A 21,958-nucleotide genomic window follows, 5' to 3' on the forward strand; every position below is an offset into this window, starting at 1 on the left:
ACCAAAACTACTGGATGTTAATACATTTTACATTATTATTAAGGGAATTGAAATATCTTTAAAGTAAGGTAACACTCGACCTCCCCTTCCATTTAAGATTTTAGCGGTAGCGTCACCCCCGCCCAGGGGGTTGCTCATGTTTTTTGCGTGAACGTGATTTTTCACCTAACTCGTGTCCCCCTCGAAAATAAAATCGACGGGTCTGAGTGTTTTTCCAAAAAAAAATTAACTACCAGTGCCCTCTGTTTCGTTTTCGATGCTCCACGCTATATATTTATCAACGGGCTTAACCGCCGGATATTTTCCAGAAAAATAAATAATATATCACATTACTAAATCTTTGATAAGGAAATATAAATTCTTTGTGAAAAGGAATTGTGACCATAATTCGAGCGATCTGTAGAACACTAGCATGAAACCGCCTACTTAGTTTATCTAAAAATAAATAAATAAATAAATAATTCTTTATTTGCCAACAAAACGATTATAAAATCACAAAGCAACGTTAAACAGAAGTGACTATATGTTGCCTAATTTAGAAAGTAAATAAATTTATTACATAAGCAAAAATACTAATTGACTAAACTTAACAGTTCAGAAAACTTAGAACATGCCTATATAATACACCTAAAAAAAATACATACATACATACATACTAAGTGACAAAGTGACAGACTAAGGAATATGATGATACCAAATATGCCTCGGCCATACCCCCACCGGGAAATTTCGGTACCTCCATAGAACATTAAACGTCTCGGTATGCCAGTAGACACCAAGTCCCGGTAGCTCCAGCAATAATCCGGCAGGTCGCAGAACCGCACCAAAAAAGCACAAGAGCTTCTATCACTCAATGCAATATCAGTTATTCAATAAAGTTGAAAGAATAAAAGCTATTTTCATTTAGAAAAGCTATAGTTTCTCTCCTAAACACTGCAATACTCTGCATACTTTTAATATTCTAAGGCAATATGTGATAAGTTTTTAAAGCCCTATATGTTGGATTATTGTGATAAAAAGAAGTGTTATGAAAGGGTATTGCAAGGTTCATTCTGCCCCTTGTTTCTATGGTCATTTCCTCTTATGGTCAAACTGCCATGGGGCAGTTAAAACTGAGAGAAGGGAAAAATAATGTTTACAACTCTCCCTCGAATGAATACCAAATATGCATCTTATAATTCTTTTCTGTGCTCTGAACACCTCTTGTGCACTTGTTGATGAAGTATCTCGGTTAAACATTTAAGGGCAAAAGCTTATAGAATTAAGAATATCATAAAACAACTTTAAGTCTTTATGTTTGTGATGAGTTTCCAGACTTTATAAACAGTAATTGTTGGTAATTAAACTCATCTAGATAATTAATAAGGAGTCTATTTTATTTAAGAGAAACTCTCAATTTTACGAATATGTTCACTACAGTAAGCGGACCAGATTCAAGAACTGTATTCACGTGTTTCACGATATGAACGTACCAGTATAGCAAACGGAAGGAATCAATATTATAAAAATCTGGAGAATACCTTTTAATTAAAGTTAAAGAACATAGACCCCAAGTGAGTTAGTTAAGACTTAAGCCATTTCAAGAGGGGACCGAAAATGCCTGCTTTCATAAGTTTATAGATTAGTAACCTGCGATTTACGCTGTCAAGACTCTTGGAGAAGTCAGTGCACAAAGCATGCACATGACACCTTTCCCACAAGGACTCAGTCAGGAAGTCAACAAAATAAAGGACATTCATTTCAGCAGAACGCCCAGCAATGAAAGCAAAGTGGTGATCCAATAATTGATCCTGAGGAGCAGGTAAAAGGAGTTGATAAACAAAACATTTTTAAGATGGTACTATAAGAATACTTACTGGTCAGTAGTTGTTGACTTCTGAGTTGTCACTATTTTTCGGAATAGGTGTTATAAAACTTGTTTTCCAGTAGGCAGAAAATTCTATATAAAAATAATCTAAACAGCTCTGGCTATTAACAAGCTGCTTTTTTTTTAAGGAAAATTGGTGTAAGATCATTTGGTCCTGGGCCCTTGCACACATCCAAGCTGGATAATTTAATGTATATATCAAAAACTAATATTTTTGAATTAGATATATCTATGAATATTATTAAAAGACAAATAATCAGAAATAACAGATGGTTTTTGGCTATACTTAGCAAGTGCCCCATCTGTAGAACCTGTAGTGCCCTTGTAGAAGATCATATTAATCATATTAGGTATAAGACAATTGTCGCTTCTGGAACGAAATGAGAAGAAACTTCCAGAAATTCTTCAAGTTAGTACCTAAGGAAAATTCTGTTATATAAACTTAGTCTCCGTAACACTATCTTTTCAATTAATTAAATTGGACTGTAACATTACGGAAATTTCTATGATCACAATATAATTTAGTATTAATTTTGAAGTGTTTTATTGGTATTGAAGTGTTAAAATTTGCTGCCTTAAAACCTCTATAAAAACTGCTTCTAATGATTTCATTATTCTTCGGATTTGGCATTAAAAGGGTAAATGATAAAGGTGCATGGTATTTGCCAGATTTGACTATGCTATGAAGATTTCCAGATTTTGATCCTCCAAGAAAATCAAACCTAAGATTGAGTTGGATTTTCAATCTTCTCTGGTACAGCCAATGAAATAAGTACATGACAGGTATTGCTTCCAATGCATCTACTTCATTTGGTGCCTTCATCCATCGTGGCATCTTCATTTTTGGTAGGCAAAGCATTATAAATTCCCTAGAAGAATATAAAATAAGTGGACACATGATGTCATTTATGAGTAATTTCCTTACTGATAGAACATTCCAAATTAGATTGGGAAACACATACTCAAACTACTATACACAAGACACAGGAGTCCCCCAATGTGCGGTCCTTAGCCCCATTTTATTTTTACTAGGCATTAAAGGTATTACAAATCACCTTAGGAGATCTGTCAAGGTCAGAATATTTGCAGATGACATAGTAATGTACCACTCTTCTATCAACCCAAATATAAGCCGTACTATCTTGCAAAACAACTTAAATAGTTTAGTAGAGTGGACCTCAAACAACAACCTGGATTTCTCACCGAATAAATCAGTAGGAATACATTTTTGTAGGAAAAGGAATTGCAGCAAACTGATTGATATTCATATAAATAAACGACCAATCACCACTAAATCTCACCATAAATTTCTGGGGGTTTACTTTGACTCACTACTAGATTTTAAATGTCATATCACATATACAAAACAAAAATTCAAAAAAGACTTGCAAGTTATGCGCATGCATATAAAATCACTTAGACCTATAGAGCATGCAGCACTCAGAATAGCTCTTGGAGCTTTTCATACAAGTCCAATAAATAGCTTGTATTGCGAAACAGAATGTATCCCCCCAACATATAGAACTACCTACCTTACCTTAAAATATGCAAATACACAAAGTTTAAACCCAGAACAGTCTAGCACGAGCAACATTTTCAAAATCCCATATCCAAATATCCAACCCCCTTATAGGAGATACCATCCAGGTGCAAACATTAGACTGAAACAAATACAGCAGAGATTACAAGTTCAACAAACACAAGCATACAGCTACAACACCTACACATACCCACCATGGACACTAACACCAGTCAAAATAACAAAGCTCCTAGCAAAACATTCAAAGAAAGGTACCTCAGCCTCTACATTTAAGCGACTATTCCTAGACAGTACCACTAGATTTACACATCATCATATCATATACACAGATGGATCTAAAACAGAAAACAGGGTAGGATCATCTTATTACAGCACTTATTTTGAAAAAACCTTCTCACTGACTAAATTGACAGAGATTCTTACAGCAGAACTATTCACAATACATAAAGAAATTGAACATCTATTTACTTTAAAAAAAACCCAAATTGGTTGATAGCCAATGTATTGAATCATATCTCCCAAAATACCCGCTTGCTCTTGAAATTAAGCAGCAATTAGAAAACGCATATTCGCGTAAATATAACATCATGTTCATCTGGGTCCCCAGTCACATTGGAATAAAGGGAAATGAAAAAGCCGACTTACTCGCTAGAGAATAACTTAATGCAATTTCCATACATAAACATCTTTATATACAAAAGAAATAAATAATTTCTCCCTTAATATTATTAAAAATCTAATACAACTTGATTGGGACCTTCAAGACGAGAACAATAAACTATACAGAATCAAAGAAAAATTTTTCAAGGGAAATAAAATATCAAATCTCACAAGAAAAGACGGAGTAGTAATAACCAGACTCAGAATAGGCCACACAAAAATTACCCACGAATATCTAGTACAAAAAGGTAACCAGCCAATATGTGAAACATGCAATTTACCTCTGCCAGTCCAGCATATACTAATTGATTGTATTAAATATAAAAACTCTAGGCTTAATTAAATATAACTTATCTAACAACATTAAAATCTTACTTAGCCCCAAATACAATGAATTAATTATGTCCTTTCTAAAAGAAACAAAAATATATTTAATGATTTGAAAACAAATTAAAGAAGACACATTTTTTATTATTCAGATCATTGATATATACAAGCATTTTACATAGACATTTTAGATTTATTTATTTATTCGTTTTGTTGTATTTATTTATCTGTTTGACCAGTCTATTTACATATACATACCTTTATATTGTACATAGACATGTTATAGTGATCATTTGCTTATTTGTGTAACTATTAAAAAAGTCTGATAGACGCCGAAAGGTCTAAGCTTCCGATTCGTCTATAATAAATATCTCTCTCTCTCTCTCATTTTTGTTCAAAAGTTTACGATTTTTTATTTTTAAACGTGTCTTCAGCTGTGCAGGTCCGGACTCAAAATCACATTGTATTTGTTTTGTTATTCTAGCATTGACCCGCTAATAAAAATCGATTATGTCTGGGAAGATTATGACCAGTCGCTAATTTAATAATGCACCGGACCCTCGAGCGAAAACAACAAATTACGTCTAGTTTAGTTTATTTTTAGTTTTTATGTAAACGACTTAAGTTTTCATGTTACCTATAAACGTAAAATAATCAGATTATTTCAACATTTTGTATTTAAATGGTGTATTTTGATCAATTAAGGTGCCCAAAGGCGAACAACCACAACATCCAATCTGCATTTTGAACATAGTCCTACCCGACGATATAGTCACAGACACAATCTCTTTAACCGATTCAGAATCAGGCAAGAGACACATGTACCTATCAGAGTTCCAAGACTATTACAGGCCAGATCCTAGACTTGCCGATATGAGCAATCTTTTAGGAGAAGACTGGGTAGAACTAGCTCATCAGCTAGGTAAGTACTAGTTCATCTTTTCTGAAAGAAGTAGATAATCAACCATGTTTTTCAATCAGTTTAAAATTTCAACTTTCCTAACAATTCTCAACTTATTCCAGGATTAACATCTTCAGAAATAAACGTGATAAAATCGGAATATCCCGAAAGTATAGCGAAGCAAGCCCAATCTATGTTACGTATGTGGTTATCCCAATCTGGTAACAAGGCCCAAACAAACACACTAGAAAACGCCCTCAGAAGAATAGGAAGAGACGATATAATACCGCAGTGCCTAAACGTGGAGCATCAGCCCGCGCATAGAATTAGTAAGGAGGAAGAGATTGGTTATAGACTGAAAAAGAAAGAGGAGAGAAATGTGCCCGGCAAAAAGATGATCGAGCACTACGACAAATACTCGGCCGAAGAGAAGATCTTCGAGAAGTCCGAGTCGGAGGAGGAGTCCGACCATTTCGATAAAACGGTGACGGAACGACGGGAGCGGATCGAAAAGAGACTCTCGGCCGAAAGATCCATTCCGGCTTCTTCACAGCGACGTGAAATTGTCCAGGAGATCAGCGACATCAAGCGCCAGAGTCTGGTCGAGGATAAAATTGCGGAAGTTATGCAAAAGGTACCCATAAACATTCACGATCAGTATAGACAGATCAATTAATCTAACCCAAAAACAAAATTAAATTAACGTCATGCTTATTGAATTTAAATGAAACATCGATGTAGTTTATCAGTAGTCGCTTTTACCACGTCAGAGTACTCGTCGTCGGCGAGATCTATCTGAGACCGCTTTTTTGCTATATTTTCATGTCTGTGGTTAGAATAATTTATGATTTATATGGATATCACACGATAACAATTTGTTCACAGGTGGATACCGAGCCTAAACTCGACCAACCGCACCACATCTCAGAGACCGTAGAGATAAAAACCACATTGCCAACCGACTCTACGGTTTCTGAGCGGACGTCGCTCGAAAAACCGCAAATTGTCACCAGGAAGCTCGTAGAAACGCACAAGATTGTGGAAGAGACGCACATATCCGGGGAGGGGACTAAGTTCGCCGAAGAAGTCAGTTCGAAGATTCAGGGACCGTCTAGGAGCGTCGAGCAGAAGATTTTATCCGGTAAAGGTAAGTCCTGATACGGTTGCTTCTGATTCATTGTCACCCAAACTGAAATTTTGTAAAGTTTATAGTGTGTCAGGATTTGCCATGAAAACTCTGTTGATTATCCCCAAGTGCTGACATTATTATATTTATGTTTTACCTATCTATTATTGATTTATAATACCTTAGAAACGTAATATGTTATGGTAGCAATAATACCTGCTATCACACCTAGGGCATTATAAGCAGGCATTATGATAATGCCCGGAAATTTTATTGCCTATCCAATTTTATTTCTCTCATAATAAAGAATAAACATCCATTTTATACAAACAATTATGTTTCTTTAAATACTAAAAATTAAACTTTATTTCCAAAATAAAAATTACAATTTTGAAATGTCCCGGAAAATGTAGCTGATCCCACTATAGAATGGTCGGTGTTTTTTGTGATGGTAGAGGTGGCAGCACTAACGCTATTTTGTATAGTTTGTAAATTGTCCATTAAAGAATTTTCAATAGTCGATACGGAATTAACCTCGGAATTAACTGAATTGGCAATCATTTTGGCTACTTTATTTTTGGATGAAATACTTTCTTCTATATATCCTTCAGCTACTGAAGAGCTTTTCCATTTCCCATGTTATTTTAGCATTTCAAATGAAGCACCTGCCTCAACAAGTAAAGTTGACGATGTGCGACGCAAACAGTGGCCGGTATAAGCTTCTGCATTATCCAGTTTTAAAAATTTTGCGATCAATGTTGGGACGTTTCCTATGGTATTTTTTTCCAACAGGTTGTACTGTACATACAGCGACTCTTTCTATAGGTAAAAAAGAATCTTCGCTCCTTTATTCCAGCTGATCTTAATGCTACGTACTTTTTTATTAAATTTAAAGCGCCTAAATCTTCTTCAATGATAATAAAACTTTTTGAAGTTGAAGTTTGAGTTTCTGGTACCTTTATAACCAAGACCGTTACTCTATCTTCAATATCATCAATGGTCATTTTGACCAACTCATCTCGTCTTAAACCTCCAAAAACACCCATTACCAATATGACTTTGTGTACCAAGTAAATATCATCAGGAGCCTTCTTAATAAATTTTATTATTTGTTCTCCTTCCAAAACTTTAGACTTCTTCGGGACATATCCTTTCGACTTAACTTTTAAAAAAGATATCAGAAGATGGTATTGCGAGATGTCTATATTTTTATAGACCATTAACATAGGACCTTAGGGTAGAATACTTGGTCCAGGGAGAGTTCGGACTGTATTTTGCCGACTAAAAATATTAACATTTGTTAAACATATGTACCTATTAAAATAAAATCAATAACCAGTTCCTGAAAATATGCCATTAGAACGGTTTCGGTTATTTGAACAATTGCGTTGGCATCTTTCCAAATACCAAATATGCCATACTCCCGATCATACTGTTGCCTTGATTTAACTGGCAAAAGATTTTCGGTCGCTTTTATGGCCTTTTCTCTTATATTTTGTGGAAATTCTTCCATTTTAAGCTTAGAACATTGAAAGGCTAGAAGTAGCATGCCGTGGAACTATGGGCAGGTTTGTTTGCTTGCAACATCTCTGATACAATGATGCCAAATGCTTATAGAGAAATGGCAAAAATCACTTTATAATATCATAAAAGTTTTCAGTTTTTTCCGAAAACTTAAAACAATACTACTGCTGCCCTTTAATAAAATATCAAGCATTTTTTAAAAATAAATTTGATAAGATACTCTATATCGAAGTCAATATACGTTAAATAAATGAAAATAAAGTACGAAGCAACGAGAAAACGTTAATGGCATCGCAACGCCGCTCGAACGCATTGTTGACGCCACCAATACAAGCACTCTCTACCAGTGACGTCGTCAACAAATATTTACCTGATAAATTTTTATTAATTATTATAGAGTTTAAATATAAGTAATATTACCATTTATGAGCTATTTATGTGTTTTTTTAACGGACTTCGTTAAAGGAAGGTCCTAATAAAAGGCAGCATTTTTGTCAAGGCATTTTTATGGAAATAAAATATTTTATTAATATAATATAGATTTCTTAATAAATCATGTTTTAGGACACAAATTTTTAACATTTTGCAAAATTTTATTATAATTATTATATTATACAAAACTCAGTTTTACATCACTTACTTTAAATCACATAATATATACTTCTATGATGCTGACTTTTTCAAAGGGACAGTATTGCTTCAGCGGAAAGAGTTAAAACTACAAGGAGGTTCAAATTGTGAAGGAGTTGCAGGTTTTTTATAGGTTATAAGATTTTTATTATGAGTATTTAGCCTGTACAATGGTTTTGAGACATTTAACAGTGACCTATATAATACCTAATACCAATTATTATATCAGATTAATTTATACTAAAAAACAAAGCTTACCTAAGAATAAAGACTATGTACAATAGATTAGATTAGATAGTTTATTAGTAGTAATATACAAACAAATACTTTTACAAGTCAAATAAAATATGTAATATATGTAAAATTTCTTAAGTATTTCAATATTAACTTGAGACATCTAATTCAATTTCTTTGGCGCAAATTTGTTTGTTGCAATCTTCGAATTTTAATTTTTTGTTCTTTTTTTTCCATAATTTGGTGATAAGTGATTTAGCTTTTAAAAAGTCCTCAGGATATCATTTTCATTTTACCCTAGAATATTATATCAGATCTGTAATTATACAAAATTTGGTGTATCAAGAATATTAATTTATTTTAATTATCCATACTTGTCTATATTAGCTTCACTGTTTGTACTATATACCATTTTGGAAGCTAAAGAAGTTTTTGCACTCTTCAGGAAAACTACCCTTGCAGCTTTGAAGGGTAAATCACTTGGTAAATTAACTGAATTATCGGCTGCTGTGTTTTTAACCAGTGCATCAGAAATCCTAGTAAAAAATAGTTTTACACACATACCTAATTTAATAAGTATAAGGTATAAATAAAGCTTATATGAGTAACACTAATACTTTTTGTAACGATTTTTTTATACTAGAAAAATATATTTAAAAAAATTACCTTTAAGGTAGAGCTGATTTTTTTAATAAATTCTGGCTACTGATAATATTATCTTCCTTATGTAATAAATCACTTCTAAGGATGTGATCTGAACAAATATATTCTTTTTAATTGTGTTGATTTTGATTAATGAAATCCATTGTTCCCTTTGGGCGTATATTAGGCAATTTATAATAAGTATTTGATATTTAATCAAAAAGCAAAAAAAATTACAGTAATAAATTAATATGTGGTGCCAATTACTATATATATATTATTATTATAAGTTGCAATATGGTAAAACAAAAAAAAATTATAGACCTAATTTTAGGGAAAGACAAAATTAACTATACATAGATATCAATATCTAAATAAATTTCAAAATTCTTTAAAGGCAATAAAAAATTAGTAATTTCATCTATCTACCTAATGTCTATATTAAAAAACATAACTATTATAGATAGGTATATGGGTATTATGCCATCTTTCTGCCAAAACAACAAAAAAAACATAAAATCCTGCAATAAAACCAGGGACAAAATTCTAGTTTTATATTTTTTATAGCCTATTGATAGATGAATATGTTCAAAAATATATTCAGATTTAAGAATATAAATATTTTGGTATTTTACACACACTTTCACATTCAAGTCTTTATTAGGTTTATATCTATAAGATCCCCTATTCTACGTTTATGATGATGGTTACCCCATGATGTGATGTTATGAAAGTATCAGTACTTACTTGTGAAAAGATCGGTTTGAATCACCTTTTTATCATGATGCGGCACAAACGACACAAGTTTTTGCCATCCTAGCAATTTAAAAAAACACTAAAATGTGGCCTTTTTCCTTTTGAAACCAAAAAATTAAAGAAAATACACGAATCTCGAACATAAACAAAAAGCCGTTTGACAGATGACACTATGCGTATTGCTCAGGCGCTTAAGTTCCGGTGTTGTCGCTTCAAATTTTTTAGAAACGGTTTTAGGGATAAGAATGTTAATAATTTTATTATTTTTTTGCTTAAGGATATTATATTTATTCTTAAAATAGGTTAATTGTAGTATTTATATTTTTTAATTTAAATTTTCCTATAAAATACAACACAAGTAAGTTAAATTAACGTTATAATGGTTGTTAAAATATAGCAAAAAATTTCCTCCGTTGGAAATTCGCGTCGACTTGACAACAGAGAATCGGCAAATATGTTTGTAAACAACACACCCCTCTTGCCCCTGTGCACATGTTGGACTCAAACAAAGTTGTTGTTTACTAATTCTAGCCTTTCAATGTTCTAAGATTTTAAGCAAATATTTAAACAAAAAATGCTAACTGACTAACTGACAGAAACATCAAAGTCAAACTTAAATAATCACTGAAAGTCACTTGATAAATTTCTGTATATAGGTAGGTATGTACGTATACCTACCTGTACAGGTAGACCCTATTTTTTAATTAATATTAGAATTATTTTTGTTCATAAAAATCAATTTTTAGGTAAAACATAAAGCATTGTATGCACCACGGGCATTGTTAGACTCTAATGCCCATCAGGCGTAAACCTACCCCTCGGGCCAAAGGCCCTCTACTATTTCCACCCTCCGGGCATTATCGTCCTTGCAATGCCCTTGATACATAAATAGCTATTATAGGTTTGCGATAAGTTGATCCATCGTTTTCAGGCACTTTTGGGCACAGTATAAAACTGTAAATATACTGAAATATTTCAACGAAAAAATCTTATTGGACTTAATCTGACCCATATGTATTTATTTTTAAAATAAGATTCCAGATTTTCTAATAGCTACCAATACTTGTTACCAAAAAAATCCACTATCAAATCGAGAAATTTTAAAACCTTATTTACAGTTAAAAAAAGGAAATGCACGTGAATTTTAATACTCGAAATTGGCGCATTCATCAATATTTCTAACAATTTTGACTTTCACTCCACGTTTTCTTAGGCCATATTTAATTTTTGTAAAAAATATAAAAAGTGAGCCAACTAGGTATGTCAGTTTTTTATTTGCCTGGTGCATCCACCAATAATTTACTTTTAAAAAATAACTCGACTTATTAATAAATAATTGATCTCAAATTTCATATATCTTTCAACTTATGCAAGGAAAAAATCGGTTTAAAAAAAACAAATCTTTACCCAATTTTTATTTATCTGTAATATCATTTTTAACAATTTTGAACTTCTTTATGTTTCCTACGTAGGTTTGTTAATTTTTGCCAAAAACACCGAAGTAAAAAGTTAGTTGGGTGTTTATGACTTTTTTTGTTTTTCTGGTGCATTCATCAATTTCATAACAATTTGAACATTTATTCCACGTTTCCATATGTAATTTTTGTAGATTTTTTAACGAAAATCTAAGAAATAAGTTAACTGGATATTTCAAGAGTATTTTAATTCTATTTAATCATCATTTAAATTTTCCTGACGTATTTCATGTCAACTTTTACTCGTTCACGATCCCCTACGAAATGTTTGTAAATTTTTCACAAAAAATCTGAAGAAAGTAGTTTTTATTTATTTTTTTTTATTTTTCTGGCGAGTTCACCAATATTCCTAACAATTTTGACTTTTATTCTACATTTCCATACGTAATTTTAAGAAAAAAAACGAATAAGTTAATTGGGTATTTCAGATTGTTTACTGTTTTACTTCGCATTCACCTATTTCTAATTTTTACTTTTACGTTCCCCGGAAGAATTTTTTTGTATTTTTCCCAAAAAGATCTGAAAAATGAAATAACTGGGATTTTGAGTTATTTTATTGGCCTGGCGCATCCACCAATATTTTTTAAATAAAATAATTTCACTTTTAATAAAAAATTCGACTCATTAATTTTAATATGAAATGCAGTAATTTTTAATTTAAGATGAGTTAACGGTGCATTTAATATTTTTATTTTCCTGGTGCATTCAACAATATTTTGAAAATGTTAAGTTTTACTGTACGCTTCGTTTTATAATTTTTGCCTGAAAATAAGACAATCTAAGAAAATAGTAGGATTTAAATCCCTTTTTATTTCCCTAGTGCATTTACCACTAGTTTTAACAATTTTGAATTTTACTGGTTCAATTATTACGCTTACACGTTCCCATGTGTAGTTTTTGTAAATTTTCAACAAAAATCTAATTAATCAATAAGCTGGGAATTTACTTCTTTTTTTATTGTCCTGGTACACTTATTGATATTTCTACCAACTTGAACTTTTATTCTACGTTCCTTGGTAATTTACTAAGGAATACGCTAACTACGTATTTAATTTTTCTTTATTTTTCTGGCAAATTCTGCAATATTTCTTTAAAGAAATATTACTTTTAATAAATGACTCGACTCATTATTAAATAATCGTCCGTAAAATCGGCGCATCCATCATTATTTTTAATTTGAAATAGCTTCTCAACCACTGAGTATTTTCAAAATAAGCTCTTAGGTAGATAGGTAGGTCATCTACCGTTTAAAATGGATTATTGCATATTCGAAAGCTTGAAATATCCAGTAATACCCCTTAAGGCCTTTTATGCTCATCTTAGTCAGTTGATCTTGATTTTGATTTTTAAATATTTTACAAACATGTTGAACATTTTCCAAAAACTTAAAACTAATCGCCGCGAAAGTTGGTAATCAAATGACCACCTACAAAATATTTACTGAAAAATTTCAGATTTTAAAACGCTAATTAAAGTTTAAAAAAACGAAACACGTTATATTTTACCATATTCGAAGACTTAAATCTTTAATAATGCAGTTAAAGGCTTCCTATACTAATCCGAGTCAATCTTGTGAGACTTTTCAACAAAAATTTAAACCCATTTTCGACATCTGCAAACAATCAATACATTTTTGTTCTTTCACGTGCATAAATTACTAGTTTCTACCCGCGTGTTAATTTTTCCAGATGAAAAATCTCCAAGTTTCTCAAAGACGCCTCCTCCGAGCCCAGCAGATTTCTTACTAACCAAACAAGCCAGTACAGCCCAAGGTGAGTCTGTTTGTCCTATTTTTCTCACTCTATGTGTAGTTGAATAATCAGCAACAAGCTTAAGTAGGACTGGCGTATTATGAATATTCATTTTTATAAAAGATATTGGTGTTGAACTATTAAAAAATGAATATTTTTAATGCTCAATATGGCATATCAATTGAGTGGTTGACACCTAATCCTAGACGTTTGATATCGATTTGGTATTATACATTATTTAATTTTCTACACCCTCTAAGGCTTCTAATCCTTTTATATTGGATTAGTAATACGTTTTGTATTGTCGCCATAAGTTTATTCAGTATTTTCGCGATATTCTGGAGTAACGGTATCGAAATTTCCAGTAGGGTAAGTAATAAGTGTCATCTCCCGATTAAAAACGTATCCCAACCTTATTGATATGCCATATTTCTTGGAGTTTGCATCAAGCGGTTACAGAATTTTTGTTTAGTAATTTTTTTACTATAAACTACCTTGGTAGACTACAGCCAAAAACAAAGACTGTAGTATTGAGATACCTTTTTTTCCCCAGTTGTACACTAAACAGACTTAGGGTCTTCGGTCAAGACGGCTATGGGAAGCCCTCTTGGTCGCCGACACTAAGAAATACTTACACTAATTGTCCCTAACACACCAAAATGTGCAACATATCCGGCTTCAGTGCAATAGCTTCAGCCAATAACAAGGTGTTTTTTGTTTCTCGGTTAACAGCAAAACTAACAGAAAATAAATCATTTAGTTATTTTTTTGGTGAAAGTGCTGGTGTACTGGGTTCTATTGCTTAAGCATTTCCTTGTTGGAATTTTGCATTTAGATTTCGCTTTTTATGTTTTTTTTTTCTTGAAATTGGGAAAGTTAACTAAATCGAGCTACATTATATTGTACACTGGTTTTGGCAAGGATAATAATGAAATAATATTAAACGCGTTTTCTTTATAATATTAAAGTTTTTTCATTAAATTTATATATTAGAGAGAAATGAATCACAAAGACAGGGGCGGACTTAGAAGGGAGGCGAGTTTACAGATTACATAATAAATTCTATAAGCTTTGGCTGGAGTTTATGACGGACCAAAAATAAAGTTAGGCGCTGATTGAACATTAGTTCAGAGTGTTTCTCGGCTGCTCATCCGAGCATTTGTTGTCAACAATCACCTTTCCCCTCCTGTCGCTCGGTTTATATCCACCCCTGTATAAAGAAGCCAGTTGAGTATATAACTAGTTGAGCAATTAAGAACTAGTTGAATATATAAAATTTCATGAATTTCGTGAAAAACAAAAGAAACAACCTCAAAACTCATTTAGGTTTGCTTGTATCCTCAAAATATGTAGCACACAAAACCTACGAACTTAATAAATATACCTGGACTGCTAATGTTTATAAATGTTCTAAAATTTATAGTGGTTGTCTCCTTTTGATGTTGGTCACTCTGAACATTTTCAATGTTGCCAACAAAAAATATATTAAATAACGGTAATGAAGTTGTCGACGCTGACGTTTGACTTGTGACCTGTCACGAACTAAATTAGTTTTTTTTCATTTCATATTTCATCTTAGTTTTTGACAATTTGTAAACGACATGCTTGGGTATATCGTTTGTATCAGACGATATAGCTTCCTCCATTTTTAATACGTTGATAATGTATCACCATCCTTATTTAAACGTATTTGGTTCACTGTTTCTCAAAACCGAATTATTGTAAATTGTCTGTCTGTGTTATTTATTATAGAATAATATATAGAGTTGTTTATTTTTACTATATAAACCTTTGCTAATTACAAACCCTCATAAAATAATATATGTTTTGATTTTTAAAAATGATTGTAGTACCTATTAACACATTCACTGCCCATATAAAAGAAGGTGTCTTGCAATGTGCCAGATATTTTCTTTACAGATATAGAAAAATATGAATAAGTTGTGATTTAAAAAGTACCTGAGAATATTTTTTATCAAATTTTATATAGGAAAAAAACAAAAACGCTCTAGGCGCGTTGTGGGCACTGGTTCATATTATTGTAGATTAGGTGCCCATGACCGCGCTCGGCGCGTTCATATGGACATAAGAGGAATATGTACAAACAATGCAAAATGTTGATAATCATTTAATTCAAAGTTCATGCATAAAAACTGCACATAATAAAATGCATAATAAATTGAATTATATATACCAAAACAAATGAAACAAAGAAAAAATGTTAGTAAAATGTAATAGAAGAACCTTTGTTATGTATGAAATATTCTAAAACATGGCGTTAGACAAAGTCCAGGGCCACCAGGACATTGAGGGCAATGTACCAAACAAGTACACTGAATCTTTTCTTTTTTTGTTGTCACTCCAGCAAACAGTGCACCTTCTTCTAGGATCTTGTGTTCCCAAGGATAATACGATAACATTTGATCTCAGTAATCAACTCCTGCCATAAATTGGTTATATTCATTGATTAACTTTGGTTCCATCACTACTTGACCACGTTGTGTAGTAACTTCTTCCATTTGTCCATTAAATTCGCTAGAAATTGCTAGAATTTCCTTGCGGTCCTTCCATTTTATAACAAATTCCACTTGGATTGAATTGCATAACCAGATCACCTTTTTTTTTAAAAACTTTTTAGACAAAACTTCAGGAGGATTTCCTTTCCTGTTGGCTCGGAGGGTTCCTGTGACGTATGTTTTATGATCTAACGATTCTTCGGTTAATTTTACGCTATTGTAAAATATATCCATACATATTGAGTGTCCAACACCAAATTTTTTCTTCAGAAGAGACATTACTACTTTTTCAGTATGTAGAGAGCCAGATAACTGAGCATCAGCGGATCCTGAATATACAATTAATTTAAGAGTAAATCCATTTGGTTCACTAAGGACGTACAGCTTGATCCCGAATGTGTGTCGTTTGGCTTTAATGTATTGGCGGAATTTTAATCTTCCACGCCATAGCACCATTGATTCGTCTAATGATAATTGTTTGTCTGGATAATATATAACCTGCAACCTATTATTGAAAAAGTTAACAGGTGGAAGTATTTTGCCCAGTTGTGTTCTAGCTGCTTGATTGTCCAGATCTTCAAAATGCTTTATGTGAAATAAGTAATGTTTGTTTTTTCCCGTAATCGTTAATCCTATTCAAACGAATTGTGCATGCCCATGTGAAACAGAACTCCAAGAAATGTTTTTATTTCATTTCTGGCAATATCCTTCCAACGACTAATTCGTGATTGGGTGCCTACACTCTTGAAAAGCAACTCCACTGCATGCGCATTAGCCTTGGCACGCAATATGTCATATAGGTCTTCTGTTACTAATAAAGTAATCAATGGGCTCTCTTTGATTCATATTGACTTGAATACCAGGAACACCAATAAAAGGTATACTATCGTTTACAACTATCGTTTACAAAGGAGTCTTTTTCATCTGATTCTTCAAGAAGCATAAGAAGTTCGTAGTCAGACAATGGTTTTTTCTGATCGTATTTCAACTTTTTCTTTGGGGGATCATCACTGTCCTTTGATGTTCCAGGCTTCGGTTCCATGACAAACTGTAACAAAATAATGAAATATAATTATTTTTGATTGTAATATGCTTGTAGGGGGCGGAGGAAACGACACCAAATAGGTAGCCCCTCCTATTCAATGGGTATTCCTATGAAAATGGAGACCAGAATTTTCTGTCACAGGTTGTCACTATTGGCGACTAAAGTTTACAGAATGTGTTGAATAAAAAGAAGAATTAAACTCCGAATAAAATGATTCACAAGCGTTTATGTCAAAAATTTATTCTGAAATAGTTACAATATTTTATTGGGAATTGGATATTTTATTAACATTACTATTATTAGCTCAATATATCACCTGACCTGGTGTCGAAAATTCACCCGCCGTTTGTGGGTGCCCAGCAACGCACCTGGCGCGGTCAAATAATTAGTAAATATATATATGCAGAACCACGCACTCAAATTTTTACAACTAAGCATGTTTTCATATTTTTTATCATTTGAAAGCAATTAATCAATACTATAAATCACCAAAATATAATACATATCTTTGGAAAATACCACAACACAAAAATTTACGCAATTCAAAAAATCGTTGGTCGATAGCTCGAACCAACGATACTCTATGATTGTGAGATTAATGTGGAAGCACTATACATAGAAGGAAAGTAAAACTCGTAAAGTAAAAATAGAAAAAAAATAAAATGGTTTCTAACTGAATTTGTTAAGTTAACACAAGCAAAAATTTAAATGAAGATCCTCATTTTAGATGAGGATTCCTTTCTTTCATAAATTTTAACCAAATTCTTAAAGAAGTACAAGGAAAATCACAGATCTACCGCAACTGTCTTAACTAAATGTAACTTTCTATTTTTGTTTGTAAACATAACCTTCCAAAAACTTTAATTGTTCTGTTTCCCTACAATTGGTACAACTGAAGTTTGTCAGAGTGACCAACATCGAAAGGACCCAATCACACAAAATAGCGGCCATCTAGTAGTGGTCATTTACTTTGCTTTTCATTAAATTGGCAGTCCAGGTTATTTACTCAGTTCGTATTTGTACTATAAAAACAGACAATTGTGAAAAACAAACAATAGTAAATCAGCCTCAAATCAAAAATATGCTAAAATTACTCTATTTTTAATAAATCTTTTAACCCCAAAAAGTGGATAAAACATTACTTTGAAATTCAATTAGGTTTGTTTGTGATAGTGCGAAACATATATGTTTTCTTCATATCATCATAAGTCAATGGCTACGTTTACAACACGTGAATCTATTAGGTCCATGGATCAAATGATAGACTATTTTTATTTAGTACAGCACTGTTTACAAGGACTGATTTTAAGGGTTAAATTAGTGCAGGATTATCTCTAGGATCAAAATGTCAGTTGAAGGGAGTTTATCAGTTTAGACGAAGCATTATAGCACATAATATCTAAATCTTTAAAAGTGTTATTGTTGTTTAAAAATAATAAAAATAAACTAATAATTTTTTTACGGTTACCCTTGTTTTTTCTCCCTCCTCTTAATTTTTTTCTCTTTTTTTAAAATTCTTTTGTACAAAAATAAAAACCTCCTAACCTAACATCCAATAAAATTTCAAACTTGTCATTTTGGTACTTTAAAATAGGTTCTAGGTGTTTACACCGAAAAAAAATAAATTTAATCTACCCTGTTTCGGACGCATCAAATTTTAATCGCTACCATTTACACCGAAAAATTGGTCATTTGATCCAAGTATTAAATATTTGGTACACGTGTTGTAAACGTAGCTGATAAGACATATCCTAGTAATTTAATTACTAGAAGGTTTGCTTATAATAATGTGTAACTGTCAGTTTATTCATTTTTACCATGAGAAAGCCCCAATGTGAAGAACAAGCAAGTAAATCATAACCTCAACATAAAATGCATATGCCAAAACTGCGTCAGTTTTTAAGCAAATCCGTTGACAAATTAAAAAGTTCAATAAAACATGACCTGAAAGTTTAATTCCATTGCCGTCAACATGACTTTAGTAAACGTCAAAAGACAAAAAGGGTTTTTAAGGTCGAAAAACAAATAAAACGCTCGAAAAACAAAACGTAATTGACTGTTTATTTCCTTAATAATGAAATGAAAACTTTTTACACACATTTAAGTACGTTTTACGCAATTTCAAAAAAAAAATTATCATACGCCGGAGCTATTTGAATACAGTAGACTCGCGATATAGTGAACTAATTAATGCACATCCAGTTCACTATATCGATTTGTTCACTCTATCAATTTTTTTTTTAAATTTACGTATTAAAGCAACGTTTGTCTTTAGAAAAATAACTTTATTAATGCGAAACAAAAAAAATATTACATACGTAATTAAAATAAAATAAAAAAACGGAAATCTAATCTATTTTTTCAAAAAAATGAAGTAATTTTTGTTTGCTTTTAGTCCTGTTTGCACCATCGTATTCCTTAAGTTTTGTAAAACGAGTATACTAGAATATTCCACTTTATCTTCATTTTCTTCGGCCCATTGAAGGATGTTGTTAATCGACTTTATTGCCGAATTTGTTGTCACTCGTTCCTTATTTACTACCATTTCTTCTTGTACTCCATCATCTTGATCGTTTCCATCACTTTCACTTTGGTCGTTAGTTTCTTTTGTGTCAGGTAAGTTCTCTTTATTCCAATCGGCTACATCAATAGGTTGAATATGAACTTCTGGATTAAAAGTCTGCAACAAAGTAATGATGTCTGATCTCACTGTGTCAATGTCTTCATTTCTTATTCGGCTCCGTAAAACACTTAAGGGGATGTTATCTTCCTCATCGCCAACTTCGTCGGCTAATGGTGAAAGTAAATTATGCCAGCATTTTTCTATACCTTCAGGCCTTAAATTTCTCCACGGCAAAGCCAAATTTAGAATGGCGTCCTTTAACGAAATATGTTTTAGAGCATCTCCGATATCCTGGTTAGTTCCAATGATTTGTGATAACAAATTTTTTCGATAAAATAGTTTTGTCAGACGAATAGCGTTTTGGTCCATTACTCTATTGGCTGGATTAGCGGAGTAACGTTAGGTGGCATATAAGCAGTGAAAATGGAACCATCAACACTTCTTAGCTGTTCTGCAGGTGGATGGCTTGCTGCGTTGTCCAACAAAAGCATGTCTTTAACTGGAAGGTTTTAGCTCTGTAGGAATTTCGTAACCTAAGACAGGAACAAATGCTAGAATAATGTGCAGTTTAAGTTCTTAAAAGGAATAAAAAGAGGGCGTAAATTTGTAAAAATCGTAGTCCAAAAGGACTGAAACCATTTTTTCTAATTCTCGAGATACAAAGATGGTAAAATTTAAAACGTCTTCCTATGACAAAACTTACCTCAGGAATAAACATTCGGTGAAACCATTCTTTGAAAATTGCTGCCGTCATCCAAGCAGTTTTGGAGTTTCTATAATGGACGGGACAGTTAAAATTTCGAAACAAACGTGGATTTTTTGCTTTCCCAATAATTAATAGTTTACCTTTGTGAGTACCTGCCGCGTTTGTGCATGCTAGAAAAGTCACTCTTAGTTTCTCGGTTTTCCTACCTGGGGCAGTTTTTTCTTCGCCAGCTACACATGTCTTTCCGGGCAGAAGTTTCCCATACAAACCAGTTTCATCGGCATTGTAAATCTGTTCTTTTGTTAGCTGAAGCTCATTTATTTTTAGGCGTTCTGACGATAATTTTTCTCCTGAAATCTTTAGAAAGCGTATTCCAAAACGTTTTTTATACTTTTGCATCGAACCACTGCTCGCATTAAAAGGAGGAGATTCCTTGTATTGACTGTGAAGTAACTTGGCCTTCTCTTGGATCATTAAACCAGTTACCGGAAAATTTCTCTGCCTTGTTTTTAAGAACCACTTATATAAAGCTTTTTCCATTCTAGGACACTCTGATTGTCTCAAAGTTGTCGCTTTTCTAGGTCCTGTGAAAGTACTGTTGACTCGTTTCAAAATCTTTTTAAACCTTCTGTGACGAATCGCGCATATAGTGGATTTAGCAACACCATATTGTCTAGACAAAACGGTCACTTCGACACCTTTCTTTAATTCTTCTAATATTTTGGCTTTATCGCTTAGGGTTAAATGCTTTCTAATTTTTGCCATAATTGTTCTGGCGGCGTGACGCGACCTACGGCACCCAAATACTAAAGAAAACTAATTGCCCGAAAAGAAACAAACCGTTTAATATCTTTTTCTTGTCTTAACTTGTTTGTTTACCTAATAAAACTATTGGGTTTACTATTTCGAGAACCAATTTGTTCACTTGACAGAATACATTAAGGAAAAAATGACTGTTCACTATTTAGAATAGTTCACTAGACAGTGTTTTCAGTATAACGCGAGTCTACTGTATAATTATTGCGTAAACTCGATGGCGTACTTCACAGAAAATCCGGATTTCCCTGCTTGTGATTTTGGAATGAACTCTCTAATAAAACATAAGTTATATTTTTTTACGCAATTATCCGAGCCCAAAGCTAATTAACACAATTTCACTGATCACCAGCTTACAATCATCGGCAGACTCACCTCAACTCCATCAACCAAACACCAAAAACTCTTGTAAATTATTTTGCACGTAAATGCCTCTTTTTTAAGCTTTTTTAGGCAATTAGTAGAAGTGTGGCAAAGTGAGTGATGTGTGACTTACACCCAAGCTTCAGATTTAAATAAATTATTTATTTTAGTTTTATGATATTGCCTTTGTGATATATCCTATTATGGTCCTGTCGTCGTCAGTCGTCACAGGGATTGTAAATCTCCACATTTCTTCCAGAATGCATGTCAAACATTTCAGTGGCACACTTGGTATTTTTATGGGAATACTCACAAAAATCACGTGACGGGCCCATAGTTTGTGTCTTTTACGTATAGTTTTGGAATACAATTACTGTTAAAGTCAAAAGGCATTTTCTGATCTAAAAAGTTTTTACAAAATTTTGTGTCTGTACGGGATTTTTATTTGAACATTTT

At 32.6% G+C, this 21,958-nt stretch overlaps 1 protein-coding gene across 6 annotated transcripts in view; it reads left to right on the forward strand.

The window, feature by feature from the left end:
• The window catches only part of LOC126733491 (ankyrin-3-like), a 165,867-nt gene extending 152,351 nt beyond the window's left edge, over positions 1 to 13,516 (forward strand). For all 6 annotated transcript variants that reach the window (XM_050436798.1, XM_050436817.1, XM_050436808.1 and 3 more), the window contains 4 exons: positions 5,100 to 5,316; positions 5,418 to 5,929; positions 6,181 to 6,442; positions 13,371 to 13,516. In XM_050436798.1, coding sequence (XP_050292755.1) covers positions 5,100 to 5,316; positions 5,418 to 5,929; positions 6,181 to 6,442; positions 13,371 to 13,501 — 1,122 coding nt within the window. In that variant the 3' untranslated portion in view covers positions 13,502 to 13,516. The remainder of the gene's footprint in view (positions 1 to 5,099; positions 5,317 to 5,417; positions 5,930 to 6,180; positions 6,443 to 13,370) is intronic.
• Positions 13,517 to 21,958: the final 8,442 nt, after the last annotated feature.

Source organism: Anthonomus grandis, chromosome 1, assembly GCF_022605725.1.
Source record: "Anthonomus grandis grandis chromosome 1, icAntGran1.3, whole genome shotgun sequence".
Classification (NCBI taxonomy): domain Eukaryota; kingdom Metazoa; phylum Arthropoda; class Insecta; order Coleoptera; family Curculionidae; genus Anthonomus; species Anthonomus grandis.